Source organism: Melospiza melodia, chromosome 1 (assembly GCF_035770615.1).
Source record: "Melospiza melodia melodia isolate bMelMel2 chromosome 1, bMelMel2.pri, whole genome shotgun sequence".
Taxonomy (NCBI): Eukaryota; Metazoa; Chordata; class Aves; order Passeriformes; family Passerellidae; genus Melospiza; species Melospiza melodia.
The window spans coordinates 117,637,095-117,656,254 of NC_086194.1; the positions used below are offsets into that span (position 1 = coordinate 117,637,095).

Here is a 19,160-nt window from a genome sequence, read left to right on the forward strand (position 1 = left end):
TCTTGTATGATCCTGGTCTAAGCATTTATTATGGCAGCATGAAAATGTTCTAATTTCTGTTACTGGTGTAGACACTTTAAAAGCAAACACATTATAAATAATGATGCATTTTTCCTGCTTTTCCCCCCTTATTCAATCATTTTCTGCCCAGCAGAATGCAGTGGTTTTTTGCCAGCAGATCTACTTCTTCAAATTGTCTTCCATTTATTCTACCTTGTGCTGGACTTTCCAGCAATTGCATCTTATTAATCTTGATTGTAAATTCTCCTCTTCCTGCGTTTCCTGTCCAAACTTTGTGCACCTCCACTATTGTGCACCTCCACAGGCTCCTACTTTGTCTAATTTTATGGAAAAATCCAACTTCTTTTTTCATAAAGCACCAAAACCAGGCTTTTTTATGGCTTCCCAGTTCAGGTTCTCCTTACAGACATGGAAAGTCTGAGAGGAACATTCAACACAGCAGACTTTTGACATGGAAATCTAATTCTTTTTCTAGTTTATTTTTCAATGAATAAGGAAAATTGTGTCTCTGCCCAGAGTGGGTGAAGTTGGCACAAGATGATCTTTAAGGCCTACTTCCATCCCTTAACATTCTCTGATTGGTTCTCTGACTTCTCTGAGGAGTAATTAAGACAAGTTGAACACTGGGGGTCTTAGGTTGGTCCTTGCAAGAGCTTTGTCTCAGCAGAGTGAGAAAGGTATTTTGACACTGGTGGAGTGTGGGGGATAGATCCATATAAATCATGTTTGCATGACTGGAGACACACACAGTGTGGATAAGGAAAAGAAGGAAATGCCACAATTAACCTGAAATTTCTGTCTATGGAAGAAGAAATGCAGAGACTCATGGTCATCTCAGAAGAAAAGCATGCAGACTAGGCTCCCTGGCCTGAAAGTCAATTTCCCAGAGCAACCATTAAAGATTATTTCTACTTCTAAGCAAACAGGGAAAGCTTTTCTCTTGCTGTCTTAAAAGATTTCTAAATTTTTCCGCAGTAGTCACTTAAACACAACTTGTGCAAACTGGAAATTCTGAACTCAAAATAATAAAATAGCTCCATTTGAACTCAACTGCATTGCTACTTATAATGTAGAAATTATAAAATAATTTCTTTCAGGGGTTAAGAAAAAACAAAACATGTCTTCTGTCACCTAGAAGTGTTTATACTGGGTTTTATTCCACTTGTGAGGTCATGAGGAGCAATTAAAAATCATTCATTGGTAGTCAACACAATAGCTAAAGGTTTAATCTTTAAGTAACAGAGCCCCAATTTCAGAGAAGGTGACTATGGATCTCTTGTCTAATGGTATCCCCTCATCCAAAAAACCATCTACAAAAGAACATTGTACAGAACCAACCAAGGATCCCCAGCCATGAAAGTACATAAATCTGAAAGTCTGTTTTGTCTTAGCCACACAGCTGATACTATCGTTACAGTTGAATTCACTGACTTTGGTTTATTACCAATTTTTATAAGTTTAAAGACTTTTGGTAGAAGGACCTTACCCTTGCCTTCTGCTCCATTTCCATCATTAATCTTTCATGCTGCTCAGCTATTGCCAGTGTTGCAGAATGGACCTTCTGATATATCATTTCTCCTTCTCGTGTTTGAAAGGTGAACAGCCCTTCTCCTGTGTCACACATCCTGCAGGGAGATTTAAGCAAAATGGAAAGAAAACAATGAGTATTGTGTAATTTTTATCTAACTATTATAAAAAGTGCATACCTTACAGTAGCAAATGCCAACTTTAGAGAAGTAGTTAAGCTCTGAAATTCCAAACACCAAACATCTGCAGTTATTTTTAGCATTGGAGAAAAACATATTCCAAGAGATGGGCAGAACTTCATTAACATATTTTTTAAATTCAGTTTTAATCATCATCTGGATAGTGAAAAAGAAGCTTTAGCATGGAATAAAAACTTGAGGTAATAGAGTCAGATATTTCTGTCATTTTTTCAAAATGTCTGCACCAGTAAGTGTGAGCTAAATTTAATTATCTTAACCAATTGATGCCAGAAATGTATAGTACATTGTGACTTTGAAAAGCTGACATTTTAAGAGAACACTGATCAACTAAAAATGCCATTATGGTTAATCACTACAAAGATGATGCATTGAAAGACAGCATTAAAAGGGTTAAATTATTACTACCTCTGTCAGTATATTTATGTGAGGCAGCATCCAAAGTTATTCTGATAATAACAAAAGCCATTCAGTCCATGTGAGAATAAGAACAGTTGTAAAAGAAGATTAAATAATGAAAAAAAACCCCATCCAGAAAGAAAATTTACTTTCTTGTTTTGAGGGAGCAACTGCTGTTATCCTCATCTGTGATATCACTGCAGCATTATTCAGAGAAAGAAGAATGGTACACAGTAAATACAATGACAAAAACGTCTGGGAAATACAGGAAATAGGAGTAAGAAATAATGTTAGATTGCTGTGTGACCATTATTTGGAGGATGTACATGCTGTTAACCAGTGGTGCAATGCAATGTATTTATATTAGTAGTTCCATTATATTATCAGCATCTGATTTACATATTTTTTATAGACTACTTGCAGTTTCAGAAATGGAATTTCAAAAATCCTTTTTATTTGGTCTGATACCTCCTGTAAAGATTTTCAGTTATCTGTGACAGAAAAATGTTGACTTGAGTCACTGATGCATAACATGCATCAACAATAGAGAGATTTTAATTTGCCTTAAAACATCAGATTCCTTTATTGTTTTGGACATTTACATTAGTTTTAAAGAAACCAAATTTTGTTAATATCCCAGCTCCTGCAGCATGGTCCCATAAAGCCCAAAACTTACAGAATTAAAAAAAAAAATTAGAAAAATGTGTCCCAAATAGTTCAAGATTCAAATGGGTTTTTAAATATCATCTTTAGAATTTGCATCCCATATTCTGTATGATTATTCATGCATTAAATTTTACCAAAAAAAATTCCCATCAAATGAACATACAGATCTATATTACTTTAATTAAATAATAATTTAAATATATGTCCTACTATATTACGTGCACACACAATTATACTGCAGCTTTTTGAAAAGACAGTACTTTATTTCATAAGACTTATCTTTTTGTCAAATTAGGATACTGCTTCCTAAACAATTTCATTTAAAAAGTTATCTGAATGGGGCTGTTGTGCTATATATGGGACTGCTGAGAGTTTAGCAGTTGCTTTTGATTTCAAGGTTGATCAGTGAAAAAAAACCTTATTAACACTTACAAAATCTTTTCCTGTTCACTGGAGGAGACATGCTACTGTGAGCCTTGTACAAAGAATTTATGCATGTCTGTGTTTGGGAAGAACAGAAAGTATCGGAGGCAGAAACAGTAAACAGAGGTGTCTCTGAAAAATACCTGGTGAAAACACTTGGTAATGATCAGCTAAGATATTGAAAACAAAATTCACAGTCTTAAGAATACATGATTAACAATATTATCCATAGTTCTGGAATAATACCAGTTTTCTTCATTGAAAAATAGAAATAAAATAAAATCCATTTTATAGATAAGTATTATTTAATCAGTGTTAATGTGATGTGCTAATTAAGGGATTTAAAAAAGAGCTTTTTGTATTAAATTCCAATGGAGATCAAGATCCCTGCTGTAAACATTTAAGACATATTATATCCTTAGACAGAGTCCTCCAAAGAGCTTCTGGTGGAAATAAAATGTCCCCAGAGTTTTGTGGCATTATGGCAACAGCCTTTCAGATCCCTCAGGGCATCATATAGCCAGTACTCTGCTTTTGTGTAAAGAGATCTTAATAAAATTCAAACAGCGTGAAATGGAAAGTCTGGAAAAAAGGATGGGGTTTCAGAAACTGAAGGAAAATATGATCTTTTTGTAGGTTTCAGAGGATGAAAAATCCTACAGAGATAAAAACAAGGAAATGGGGGAAAAAACAGGCAATGGGGCATGATTAACATTGATGGACTTAGCTGCCTGTTTTCACCACGCAAACCCCAACCACCCCCTGCCTGCCAGAGCAGGGTCTGTCCCTGGCTGAGGCACCAGTACGGGCTGTGGCACTGCCACCTCACCCCTGCACAGCACACTGCCCGGCCTGCCAGCCTCATGTCACACCAGGGCTGGAAAGCCATTGCCAGCAGCCGCCCCGTGAGGGCTTCCCTGGCTAGTGATGGATGGTCTGCACACAGCTGCTCAAAACTGGAGGTGAAGGAGAATCGTGGGCATCATTTTTTAAAGTGCCGAATTCCCCTAGCTCGACTTGAAGTTTAACAGGACTCAATGCCCCAAAGAATTAAGTAGTTGCTACTTGGCACATCTGAACCAAGAGAAAGCAGCAAAAATTGTTAGCATAAAATTTTCTTTCTTCCATTTAAACTTCTTACGAATAATCTGTCTCTCAAGGAGATGAATCCCTTTGCCGTAGTAAGGTTCTCCTGTTCATCTCCTCAGAGCATTGCTCCATTACTCTGAAGTAAAGTGAAAATCTGAGTTTAGACCTTCTAGTCTAGTCTAGTCCAGGCTAGTCCCATCTATTTTTCTGTTCTATTCTATTCCAGTTATAAACCAAGATGAGTAGCCTCATTAGGGTTAGGTTCAGTCTTTCCTGAACAAGGAAACATAGACTAAAATAGAAGCACTCCTAAGAATGATGAAGATGGGGACAGGGAAAGGGTGCTCTCTGAAGCTTAAGGGTTTTGCCATAAAAGCAAAACCTTTACATATCTGGCCAACAGGAACAGATAAGCCCATGAGCTGAAACAAGACTTGTCTTGTTCTATTTATAGTCCGAACAAAGTCAGTAGGACAAAAAGCTATTATGTCTATGGCCCTTCTAGATGTCAGATAACTGTCCCTATAAAGCTCCAATTTAGGAGGTTTGGCCTTGCTAATGTCTTGTTAATTTCTCTATGCTCAAAGCATACATGGTTGATCAATTAATAACCAATTTAATAACATTTTCATAACTTTTACATGCCCTAAAATCACTTTCAAGGAAAGGCAGGACAAAGGTCTGGGCCTCCTTTTTCCTGGTACTGTCGCAGTTAAGAAGTGCAGTCCTACCAACTTGGTATGACCTTCACTGTCAGAAAAATGTCACTGATTTTGTATATTTCAAGTTTTTTATGAGAGACTTGCAGTCTGCGGGTGCTTGAAAAATGCAGATCTATTTCTGTGTTTTTCAACTTTGAAACAGAGATGTCATTAACCTATGCTTTAAGATATTTAAGGATTCAATGCATTAAAATGCATGAAGTGCTTTTACTGAAATAGGAAAGTGCATTTTTTTTCATACATTATTACAGAATGATATAACTGGACAGACAGTGACACCACTAGATAAACAGTTCTGCAAATAATTGCAATTTTAAAAATTCTTTAAAAACTGCAGCAGCTTTTTCAACTATCACCATCAGCAGATCTGGCTCAAGAACCAGGAGAGAAAACAGAGAGGAATGTGTGAGCTCAGCTTTTGGCCTAGGACAAGCTGGATTCAGAGATCAGCAGTGAAAGTTCTTGCTTTAATTGAAGGTAGAATTTCTGTTCAAGTCATAGAGCTTTTCCCACGACTATTGCCAGACATTTTTCAAAATGTCCCAAATTCATACAATGGTTTCCCACTGCCTTTGCTCACTATGCAATTTCTGCCTTTTAGATAAGAATCAATGCTGTATATTAACCATGTAGAATTCCCTTCAAAAACGAAACTTCATTGACTTCACTGCCATTTATAAAAAGCACTTTTTCCCAGATAGAAGTTCACGCTGTCATGTCACTGGTGAAATATCTTGAAAGTTTAACATTGCAGTATTCATCAACTGCATGAGAAGACAAGAATTTGACGTATCAGCTTCACTATTTCCATTAGGGGTAAAATTTATTTTCACAAAAATGAAGTTTGTATGAAAACTGAAATGCCCAGAAAAATTATTCCCTTGTTTTAAAATAAAAGATAATTTACAATTGTAAGTAGAAAAAACTTTAGCTCTTCATATATCTACATTTAATTTTTAATGAATTTTAATGATTCCTTTTTATCAACAAATAATTTAGGATTAAAGAAATAATGGCTGATTTATATACTCAAAAGTGTATTGAATTGCATACAAATAACTAAAAAGAGGTAATCATCCTCAAACAGAAACAGAAAATACATCATAAAAAAGTCTATTATTAATGACTAATTGCTACTAATAACTATAAATATTAATAACTAATAGGTAAAAAAATATCTATCTTGCTTTAGCATTTCCAGTTCTTGAAATAGAAATAGACTTTAAATTCTTAAATGAGAACAGATCATGAGTACGTAATGTCCAGTACCAGACTGGATGTAATTGTTGTTGCATATTCCACAGCTAGAGTTTGAAAAATGGTTTCATTAAAAGAGTGGAGCTGTTTACTCAGACACTTCAAGGCCCAAAAATTAAGTTAATAAAATTACAGAATCACATAATTCTTAGAATTGGAAGGGACCTCTGGAAATCATGTAGACCAATTCACCCTTCCAAGGCAGGGTCACCAACAGCAGGTAACAGAGGAACTTATCCTGGTGAGTTTTAAACATCTCCAGAGAGAGAGACTCCATGACCTCCCTGGGCAGCCTGTTCCAGTTCCCTGCCACCCTCAATGTAAAGAAGTTCTTCATGCTGAAGTGAAACTTTCTGCATTTCAGTTCATGGCCATTTGCTCCTTGTCCTGTCACTGGGCACCACTGAAAAGAATCTGGCACCATCCTCTTGGCACTCGCCTTAGAGTGTTTATATGTATTGATGAGAATGCCTCTCATTCTTCTCTTCTCCAGACTAAGTAGGCCCAGCTCCCACAGTCTCCCCTCATAAAAGAAATGCTCCAGACCCCAGATCATCTCTGTGGCCTCTGCTGGACCCTCTCCAGTAGCTCCTTGTTTTTCTTGTACCTCGGAGCCCAGAACTGGGCACAGCACTGCAGATAGGCAGTGCTGGCTAGGGCTGAGCAGGGGGGGAGGATCAGCTCCCTCTGCCTGCTGGCCACACTCTTCCCAAAGCATCCCAGGATCCCATTGTCCCTCCTGGCCACAAGGGCACTGCTGGCTCATGCCCAGCTGGTCACCCAGCAGGACTCCCAGGTCCTTCTCTGCAGAGCTGCTCTCCAGCAGGTCAGCCCCAGCCTGCCCTGGTACTTGGGGTTATTCCTGCCCAGGCACAGGACCCTGCACTTGCCCTTGTGGAACCTCATTTGGTTTCTCTCCACCCAGCTCTCCAGCCTATCCAGGTCCCACTTAATGGCAGCAGAACCTCCAGCTGTATCAGCCACTCCTCCAGGTTTGTATCATCAAACTTGCTGGGGGTACCTTCTCTCCATTTGTCCAGGTCATTGATACACAAGCTGAATTAGGCCAGACCCAGAATTGATCCCTGGGCCATGTCATGGACTGCAGGCCTCCAGCTGGGCTCTACTCCACTGATCATGACCTCTGAGCTCTGCCTTGATCCACCTCACAAGTGCTTGGCTAGGTAATGCTCATTTCCTCTATGCCAAGGAAGCCAGTCAGATGGCACATATGGGCCAGGTCGGTTACTTCTAAGATGAGTAATAAATAAAAGTCAGCCTTTCTTTAAAGCCTTGAAGCTGTGGCTGTCAGTCATGAAAAAGAACTAATTAGTATGCACTATCTAACTCTGAACTGAGACACTTATTTCTTGTGTTGCTACAGCTTTGATTTTTTAAAAAGTGGTGGAAACTAGCAATTTTGCCTCCAATTTAATTAGATTATCAGTGGAGACACACAAACACTATCTCTCTTGTGGATATCTAACTTTTGTTCTTTCCTTGTTTGTTGTTATCTTAACTTGAGCTAAGCCATTTTGACAGAAATCCTGTTTCTTCTTTGTGTGCAAGGACGATACACACAGCATACACTAAAGACAGGCCAGCTAAGCAGCAGACCTCACTATAAAATGAATGCAAAGCTTCCCTGAGGGTCCAAATTCTTTGCTCATTCCAGCCTTCAACACATACTAGCTTGCTTCCTGCCAAAGTTGGGCTTTTCTGAGAAAACAAAACAAAACAAAAAGCAAGGAAAGCAAATAAACTCTTTGTGGCAAGAGCATATTTAGATAAAAAGCTCCCTTTATGCCTAGGAACGCTTATCAAGACAACTGAAAAATAAACTATGCATGTTTTTATGAAATTGTAAGTCAACTTCTATGTTGAAAGGATAGAAAAACAAAGGCAGAAAAAAGGAAATTCTTATAAAAATTTCTAACTTGCTATCGAACAGGCAAAAAAGGGATACTTTGCAGGGGGAATCCAGAGGAAACAAAGGTATCTTCATGTATGGGACCTAGGAAAGTTCTATGGGTGAAGCACAGAGAAGACAACTAACAGAAAATGTGCACAAAGTGTAAATGATCCAGGTATGCAACTTTGGCAGCAGACATGTTCAGAAAGACTCAAAGCTGAGACAAGGTTGGTGAAAGCAGGGAAATAGTCCTGTGAAAAATCTGTGTTTGGGAAATGAAGATCACCAAGGTGAAGCACAGAAATGGTGCAAAGTGCAACATCCAGAAGGAGTAAACAGAGAATCTGAGTGTGCTCTGTTACACATTCCCTGTGGGAATAAAGAATTAAATTGCCATGCCTTGCTGTCAGCATTTTAGAGTTTTATCTGGAATGTCAAAAGGATAACCTAAAAATTTTATGATCTGAGAAGCAAATAATGAAAATGTTTTGATATATGAGATGTCTGCCTGCCCCCCTTAATCATGGTTATTTACCAGGAAGAATATACAACAAGAAAGCAATTATGCATGCTATCTACTAATTGCTAGCCACAGACATTCCTCCATGACACTTACTGTCATGTTTTTGCACTTAAGCTGAGGTGGGAAACTTCACACTGCACTTGAATACGCTTGAATATCCTCGAATTTGGCCTGAGTTAATACAGGGAAGTTTGAATATTATCAGACCTCTGATATGGCTCAGTAACTTGATCATGGAGCTTAACCCCAAAGATTTGTTCAAGGTCAGATCTCGTGCTTCTTGAGTCATCCACAGTGTTTTCAACTAAATGCACTAAGGGATCTCCACACTATCAGTGTAACTTTCCTACTAAGGCCATTTATAGAAACATTTTGAAATTCTGCGAAGGAAAACATTCACAGATGGAGTGGAAATGATTGATGATGATTTGCTGCCAGGTAGGTGGAACTCCACCACTCAGAGGAATCCAGCAGTCTTTCTCTAATATTACCTAGAGGATCTTAATGCATTCCAAGTTGGAAATCTTTTAAAGACCTTATATGCAGCCATGGTAACAAAAATCTTATGCACTAGTCTGATGAATACACTGCTAGTCTTTCTGAGCAGAGATGTGATATCCTAAAAATTTTCCCTGTTATAGGGAGACTTATAGGAGGACTCATTTTGTGAGTGAATAGCATTTTTTCATTCTAAGATTATTTATTTTTCTGCCTAAACCAGAAACCATTTAAGTCGTATAATATACCAGAAACAAAAATTTTCTTATGAAAACCTTTTTTCTTTGTTATAAGGACATATAGGACACATTTCTCTACAGTACTGGTGGTAATTATGCCTCTTGGGATACTTTTTCTTTCATTGACTCTGCTGCCTCTACAGCCACCATCTCTGTGATGCCCCATGTGAGAGCACATTTAGACCACTGGGGCATACGAGGGTTACCAACCCATTTCTGCATGCCAGATATTTCCACTTTTTGCTTAATGGAAGTGCAGAAAGTGGGCTGTGACTTTGTCTGGACTACATCAATGATTCTACACTAGCACTGTAAACCTCCATTTTATTTCCACAAGGTTTACCCCTGTCTATCATAGAACATGGTGGAAAAATATATACTTTAGTTTTTTTCCTGAGTTTCAGTTTTGATAAGAAGAAGGATTCAATCTGGGGCTTATTTCAGACAATTTTTATTTGGTTGCTACCAAGCCATCCATACTATTATTGTTAAAACGTTCCTGTTTATATTAATTACTTTGATATATGAGAATAAAATTAGCTAGTGCTGAAGAGTTATAGATAGTAAATAATTCTCAATGCTGGTTACAGTATAAAAAGCAGCAAACTGGACTCGAAGTCAGGCATAAGAGGTGGAATGTGGAGATTGACATGCAATTATGAAATATGTCCATATGCAATAGCAAACATGCTGTGCAGAGGCTCTGTTTTCTATTTCCCAGATCCTGGAAACTAAGCTGTGGTGTGAAGCCAGGTGTCCACCAAGGCTGCTCTATCACTTCTCAGCTGGACAGGGGAGAGAAAATATGAGGAAAGGTGTCTGAGTTGAGATAAGGACAGGGAGAGATCAGTCACCAGGTACTGTCACAGGCAAAGCAGACTCAGCTCAGGGAGAGTATTTGAATTTATTGCCAATCAAATCAGAACAGGCTAATGAGAAGTAAACCCAAATCTTAAGAATATCATCCACCCACTCCTTCTTCTTTCCTGGGCTTAATTTTATTCCTGATTCTCTACCTTCTTCCCTCCAATGGTGCACAGAGGGATAGGGAAAGGAGACAGCTGTCCATTCATTGTTTCTGCCCCTCCCCTCCTCCTCAGTGGGAGGACTCCCCAAACTCTTTCCCTGCTCCAGCATGGGATCTCTCCCACAGGAGACAGCCCTCCATGACCTTACGTTACATAAGTCTGTCCCACAGGCTGCAGCCTTCACAAACTGCTCTGGCATAGATACCTTCCAGAGGGTTGTCCTTCAGGAGCAGACTGCTCCAATGTGGGTCCCCAACAGGACCAAAGGTCCCTCCAGCCAACCTGTTCCAGCATGGGCTCTTCTCTCCATGAGCCCACAGGTCCCTGCCAAGAGCCTACTCCAGTCCAGGCTTCCCACGGGGTCACAGCCTCCTTTGGCATCTATCTGCTGCACTGTGGGATCCTCCATGGGCTGCAGGTGGATCTCTGCTCCGCCATGGACTTCCACAGCCTGCAGGGGCACAGCTGCCTCACCACAGACTGCACCACTGCCCGCAAATCCCAGCTCCATGCCTGGAGCACCCCCTGCCCCTCCTTCCCACTGCCTTCGGTGTCTGCAGGGCTGTATCTCACATATTCTGACTCCTCTCTCTGGCTGCAGTTGCAGTTCTTCAGGGTTTCTTTCCCTGCTTCACAAATCCATTATCCCAGAGGGCTACCACTGTCCGTGATGGGCTCAGCCTTGGTCAGCAGCAGCTGTGTCTGGGAGCTGCCTGGCACTGGCTCTGTCAGACATGGGGGAAGCTTCTGGCAGCCACCTCTGTAGTCCCCTGGCTACCAAAGCCTTGTCACACACGCCCCGTACACCCAATACCAAGACATTGTTCCTAACTACTAGAAGCAATACTCTGGAGTCCAAGAAGTAGAAACCAAATCATTTACCATAACAACATTTTTTGTCTCTTCCTGCTTTATGGACTACTTTCATAAAACATGACCTAGATGTTTTGGTGGGGGCAACTGAACTATGCTGTTAGTGCTTCCATCACCTCTAAGTAAGAAATATTCTAAGTTGCACATGCAAATTACCTTCTTGCATTAGTATTCAGTTCATATTAGTTAAGAAATCAGTGCATGTAATTAATGCATATGTATATATAAAACAACCCACTTTATAGAGACTTTTGACACTGCAACATTTTCTTTAAAGAAAAAGTCACACTTATTAAAAGGAAGAGAAGATAATAAAGCCAATTGTTGACATGTTTTTAAATATACAACACATTTGCATTTTTCACAGTTTATGTAATAGAACAGACATGAAAATGCTGTTAGATAATTAGCTCTGTTAATTTGAAGAGCTCAGGTTTTGTTGGCAATGATGAAATACTATTTAACACTACTAATGAATACTATTTAACTACTGGACTAGCATCTATTCTTGCTAGCTTTGTGAAAGATAAACCAAGAGCTCATATATTACTATTTTCATTTTAGTACAGAAGGAGCAGTTATTGCTGGCTGTACAACAAACCAATGTAAAACACTGGTCTGATAAAGAGTTTGAAAGACTACCATAAGCTAAATTTGTCTGACTAAACCTTTTCACTCATCATGGTTTGGCTATTATTTTTCCTCTCACTTTTGAACAAGAAAGATACAAGTTCCAAGTGCTGGAATCTGGGATCATATGCAAGTACAGATATTTCTACAGGACTTCTGCAATCCTGTTAAGAGCTATTCTTCCCCAACAAAGACAATTATCCCATACCAATACTATTCAGTTTCTTGCTGTGTCTTTAGGAGCAGTACACAGGGGAAACAGCATTTAATCTACATTAATACTCTTGACTTTGCCAAATATAAAATGTAAAATATAAAACCCAAATAGGGCCATTACTGGTTAAAATAAATTATAGTGTGATAGTACAGGAGCCCTGTGGCAGCACATCACTACTTGCTATAAGAAAAGCAATAAAACTTAGTGACCCAAGATCTTTATTTTCTCCCTTTTTATTTTTTCTTTTGGAGCCCTCCAGGACTGTTATGTTCAGGACTATTCCTCGCTCAGGGTGCTGGGGATGGAAATTCTGTCAGATAATACTCCCTAGAGTCTGCATTAATTCTGAACACAATGAGATATAATTCTGGAGTTAACTCAATCCTCTCTCAGAAAGGAACTGTTGTTTTAAGAAGACATTTGCCAGCTAACAGATGTTAGAATAGTATCAGCTAAGGATCAAATTTGTATAGGTATATCTGTTAATTTTATTTCATCTTTGAGAAACTTGAGATATTTAGAAGCTGTGATCCTGCACGTAATATTTGGAATACATGATGATGCTCAACTTAAAGTTAAAAAAGGTGGTCACCTCCAACTTCACCCATTCTGTGATCCTGTGATTCCAATCCTGTAATAATCCCCAGTTTTGCATCTGCACATACCTATAAGTAGGATACCAAGAATTTAACATTTGAAATCATCTACAAATGCATTTGTTCTATAATGTCTCACTGACTTTTTATCTGTGGATTGAATGGTATTTGAAACAAACTGCCTTCTGTGATGCAGGCAGATGCTGTGTTTGTGCCATTTTATTTTGACAGCCAGCATGCAAAGTAGGTACTTCCTGATCAAAGTATATCCACATAAGGAGAGAAAGAAAAATTTCTGGAGGGCTGAACAGGAATGAACTAATGCAATTAATGTTTTTGATTGATGAATAATAGCAGAAAAATAGAAGTAAAAATCATGAAGGAACTAATACAGAGCCACGTTTAGAGCCATAGAAACAGGGAAAAAAGATGAAGTAGTCACAGGCATAATTTTAACATGCATCCAAAACATCAATTTTCCCAGTTTATGAAGAATGAATGCTGCATTCTCTCATTTCAAAAGTGGGACACAAAAAGTGTGAAGAAATGATGAAAGGAGCACCCTGAGCATTCTATGTTGAGTTTTTTGAGTATTTCAGAATAAGCACTTCAAGCATTCCTCCCACCACTTCCCCATTTAAATGCACCATCAAGAGTGATTTCAGCCATTAAAGCATTTATGGTCAGTCATTTCTCTGAAGCTTTCAGCACATTGTGATTTTATTGTGGTGGGGATTTAAGCACTGCTGTCTTCTCTCAACGTCAGTCCACCTGCAAGGTATGAAAGATGCTCCTTTGACCATTGCGTCCATAGAGGAATTTTCAGAAAGTCAAATGCAAATATTATGGGCACACACGGCTGTCCACTCACCATGCTATGTACATACACTAATGAGTAATTAACATATGCTAATGACATCCAAGGACTCATCAACACTAGTCTCAGAAGTGGTAGGTTGTCAGCTCCAGCAGCAGTGACCCCAGGGGCAGGCAATAGCACCAGGTATGAGACAAGGCAGGGATTTGTTTAGAAAATCCAAACCTGTATCTGTCAGCCACTGAATTAGAATTGAAGATCTTGGCTGAAGGCTGTGGTTCTGGCCTGAACTTTAGCTAGACATGTACGCTGACACCAGTGGTCAAATAATGCCTTCAGTGGGAAACTGAGTGTGCAGTAACATCAAAAAGTAATCACAGAAAATGTACAACCCCCACCACAAGCATTAAAAATTCACTGAACTTGCACCGACTTGCTATGTGTGGTATTTAATTTAGTGAGGAAACATGACTTCACTCCCACTTGCTTTAACTTTTCCTCTTTGACACAAGCCAGGCAGAAGTGAAGCGGACAGATTTTCCCTGTTCTCTCAATTGCAAACAGCAGCAATTCTGTTATGGATCAAACAACTCCCGCTGCATTCGCCTGGCATCTCTGACTCCAAGTTTGATTGTGTATAAGACATTCTTGTGCTAGTCCTTTCCAGCAGTGGAAAAACTCTCTGTAAGGTTTTCTCATTAGCCTGATAGCTAAAATCAATTTTAGTTTGTGTTCAGGTAAGTGGCAGCATGATAACATCTTGAGAACCCTCGAAATATTTCATATCTTCAAAATAGTTCTATAAAATTTTGTTCCATAAAAACAGGGACTTCTTACAATTACACAGGTAAGTGGGAAGGAAAAGGTATAAGTGGATAAAAGAGGTGTAGAAACAAAGAAATGGAAGAAGATAGTCCTGCAAAAGAAAATCATCACAAATAATCACATAGCTTAGATCATACTGGAAAAGGACAGGAAAAGAATATGAAAGGATAAAAAAAAAAAAAAAGGCAAAAAGCATTATTTACAGTTTATAGTTACATACTTCGGCTCCCTACATATTTTCCTATAGTATCACATATAATATCTCCTGTCGAAAACTTCATGGGATGCAATGGCCATATTCTGACATTTTGATAAATGTCCATTTTCACATGATTAATATCAATCAGTTATGCTGATTAGATTCTCTTTGTTAAGTATCTACTATGAGCCCTGTATGAAACTACTGATTGGCTAAAGACATATTATACGCTATCTTTAGTGAGGATTTTGCTTAAACTGAAGAGGTTTAAGCAAGAATGACAAGAACTGTGGTCATTGTGCTCACATTCCACCATTTAATATTCCCCCAGACCAGTTCTCTGCAGAGCACTGAGGTACTATTAATTGTCAAGAAATGCACCTTAACGTGTCTGCCAGAAAAGGGGAAAAACAAAGACTGAAAAACAAATTTGGGATAGTATAATCTAAAAGTATGAAATCCATCTTGTCTAATGCATAAAATTTTTGAGCACAGCATGCCTGCTCTCTGCCCAGGGAACCTGGGGCATTGTTTGAAAGCAAAATGAAAAAAGCAATCATCCTTTGCTGTGAAAAAAAATACTAACAAGCTTCTTTTACACTGGAGTTTACTTGTCTAGTTCAATATTCCAGAGTTTAGGCTTCTGCTGTTCTACACTGACTTAGCAATACTTTTTAAAGAAATTTATAACATGGAACTGCTCAGAACACTGGAATGTGCCAATCCCTTCTGTCCACGATTCTGTATGCCAGATTTAAAAACCTCATGAACTATAGATGCAATACCTGCCACTTCACCAAAAATTTATATACAGTTATCCAAACAGAAATCAGTATTGGGGGCAAAAGAGAAGGAGTAAAAATCCCTGTTGTGCAGAATGATACATAATGTATATTTGTGGTTCTTATGTAGCAAAAGGTGACCTTGCCTTTCCCAGACACTTACACATAATAGCAAGGGCATGTTTGTGGCAATTCCACATATGCCATTAAAACCATTTTGAATATCCTTGGAAACACTGGAAAAGTCTTTTACAGTATTTCCACATTTTGTCAATCTGGAACATTTATATTATAGGTATTCTTTATATCACAGATAGAATCTTAGTCTCCAGATGAATGCTAATATACATTTTAATTTTTTGTATATTGCTATTTCTGCTTTTATTTCACTGATGGTGCCTTTTACCAGCTTTTGACACTACTTTCACGTGCACAGAACACTTTTTCTTGGCTGTCCTCCATTTCATCTGTGCTTCTAAAGCTGAGAGCTAATCATACATTTCTTCTTTTTTTTTTTCCTTCCGCTCTGAGAAATTGGTCTCATGGGCCTTAAAGAAGCATCCGGTAAAAAAGGCAAAGTACCTGTGGAATGAAGTATTTGAGGTTGTTTTGTCAACATCTGCTAATGACAAACACTTATCCTGGACAATGTCTTCTTGCTACTTTTGCTCATATCTTCCCCACTTTGTGATTAGATACTGCTCCTTAAATGATACACATTTCCAAACCCAGCTACCTTCTGGATTTTTTTAAAGAAGTCTCTCCCGATCAAGTTCTGTCTAACCAGTCAATTTAATTACCACACTCCTATTTCCTATTCCACATGCTTAGCCCCTTGTGCCATCCCCACATACTTTCCCTTCCATTTTCACCAATCTCTTCAGTTTCTCTTGGTCCCAGCAAGCTCTTAGTTTTATTGCACTTTGTTCTCTGATGGCAGTAGCAGAATCTTAGATGAGCAGAGATACACATGATCAAGCCTTCCTATCATTAAATAAAGGGTTGGCACACTCATCTGAAAGAATTTCAGGGTTTTCCACTGAATCATCCCCATGACTATATAGTATTCTGCCCTTAATCCCATTCCTGACCCTAAATGATACTTATGGTAAACCAGTTTCAAATGTTTTTGAGTTTTTAAGCATTGCATACTAATAAATGCAATAAGTGATGATAATTTATATTTACCTTTATAATCAAGCTGATGAAATTTCAGCCATATCAGGTAAATAAAATCCCTCCTGGCACTCATCTCAAAATGTTGTTTTCAGAAAGTGTACCAGGAACCATTTAAAGTATCATTTTAAAGAGGGGATATTTTTCAAGTTGGGCAGAGAATTATTAAAAAAAATAGTAAAGAAATGTGAAAATTTGCTTAGATATACTGGTTCAAGCAAGCCATGCGAATACAATGTTATATTTGACTTTTTGGCCACTGACAGGATAATCAACTAGATGAAAGATTTCAGTGAATTATAGCACTGACTGAGTTTTCTTCCAAAAAGCCAGAAAGATCAAATGATGTTTGGAGCAGCCGAGATTGAGAGATTCCATTAGATGCTACTTCTCCCTCCCCTCTTTCTAATAAGATGGAAGCTTTTTAGAAAATATGTGACAAATGACCACTCACAGCAGAAATAAATCACACACCACAGAGTACAGCATTATTAATAGTGCAATAATAGTAATAACTTACTGTGATAGCAAAGAAGTACCATTAAGAGGGACACAGCAGCTAATAGCATTTCCTCTACAGGGGCTAAGGGGCAAACCTTCCTTTGGTACCTTATAAATAAGTGGAAGATTAAAGGAGCCGGTGGGACCAAATAGCCTGATTTTTCCAGAATGCTACTGAGTAGGCACTGCCTGTAAAGTGCTCTCCATCTCCCCTATGTGACAATATTTTAATAGTTCTTTAGTTAATTTAAATTAGAGTGAGAGGACATTTAGTTGCAATGAAAGACTTGAGGGGGTATAAAATATGGTAATGCTAGGAGGGCTGTGACATGGTTTTCAATTATTAGCCTTGTTTTCTCCTCAGCAAAGTGCTGTGTGAAAAAAATCCTTGAAATTTAGCACATGCATTTGTATTCAGGCACTACTTAAAAATTAAAACAATTAATCATGAATGGTCAATTGCATAGCTCTTTCAGGTCTTCATATTTAGTTATATATATATTTTGGGAAAAAAACATTTATGTTATTTTACACATTATTAAAATATTTCTCTATGTGTGTGTGTGTATTTGTCTTAGTAGTAAAAGTTCAAGACAGTAAATTGGATTTCACTAATGGTGAAGCTATTGGGAAGAGGTAAAGAATATATGTTATCAGAATTATTTACCATGCATTGAAGGTTTTAATGAAAACATCCTAGTTATTCACCAGTTCAAGGAAATTGTCTGGTTTGCAAACTAATGTTGTCTCCATTTGTGTTGTTTTTTTTTTTTTATATTATTGTCTTGGTTTTGATTATCAATAGCTTTTTACAGAAAAGCAGATTTTTTCTAATCAATAACATCATGAATGAAATTAATAATTAATTAATAAATAGATGAAAATATTATTTTCATGATTATTGATTGGTTTTAAAAGCAAAAAAATGTAAAAAAAACCTGCACCAATTTAAAGAAAATGTTAGTCACCTCCACAGTTACTGATACATTCCAATGCACTCTTGGATGCCATGAGATCACAAATATCATAGGTATGGTGGGAAATGTGTGTAAATATAACTTACATACATATAAAACTCTTGTTGTTAAGGACATTCAACTTACTAATGAAAAGTTAGCATGCAACTATTGAAAAAAAGAATCACCATGGAAATTTCTAAGCTAGAATTTCTGCTCTCACACAATTACTATGTCTGGAACACAGAAGTATTTCTGGAACTGCTATTCATCTGTGACTGACAGTAATGGCCAAAACCACTCTACTGACCTCTTTTGGAAGCAAAGAAGTTACTGGGTACCCACATTTTCCAGAAATGCATCTTAATAAAGAAAAACAAAAAGATGCCAATAGGTATTTTATAGAATAATAGAATATGCTGAGTTGGGAGGGATCCATCAGGATCATAGAGCCCATCTCCTGGCCCTGCACAGGACCCACCATGTGCCTGAGAGCACGATCCAAACTCTTCTTGAACTCTGTCAGCCTTGGTGCTGTGACCACTCCCCTGGGGAGCCTGTTCCAGCACCCTCAAGGAGAAAATCCTTTTCCTGATATCTAACCTAATCCTCTCCTGACTCAGTTTCGTCCTTTCTTTGAGTCCGGTGACTGGTCATGAGAGTGAAGAGATCAGCACCTGTCCCTTCTCTTCCCACTGTGAGGATGTTGTAGATGCAAGGAGTCTCCCCTCAGTTTCTCCAAGGCTGAACAGACCAAGTGGTCTCAGCTGCTACTTAGAAGTGAGGTATTATTCTGAGAACAATGAATTGACACTTCCTGAAAGAACAGGGGGAATTAGGAAGATATTAGGCAAAACCTTCCAAAACCAGCTTTCTCAGTTCAAGAGTAGTGAACAACAGTCAAGCTATACTCAATGTCGTTTCATTGTAATGAAGACTCAAGCCTGAGAGAAGAATAAAACATCCATTGCAACTGCTTTTGCATGGGATATACAAGAGACAACTGTTCAACACTAAAATGCCTTTAGAATAAACCTATGTGCCAGCAGAGGAACCAGAGTTCCTGACACAAACATATAAAACCATG

The 19,160-nt window shown here is 38.2% G+C and overlaps 1 protein-coding gene across 1 annotated transcript in view; it reads right to left on the bottom strand.

Moving 5' to 3' along the window:
- DOK6 (docking protein 6) overlaps positions 1–19,160 on the bottom strand; it is a 241,777-nt gene that overhangs the window by 60,428 nt on the left and 162,189 nt on the right. Inside the window, exon 6 of the mRNA XM_063165446.1 lies at positions 1,508–1,646. Coding sequence (XP_063021516.1) covers positions 1,508–1,646 — 139 coding nt within the window. The remainder of the gene's footprint in view (positions 1–1,507; positions 1,647–19,160) is intronic.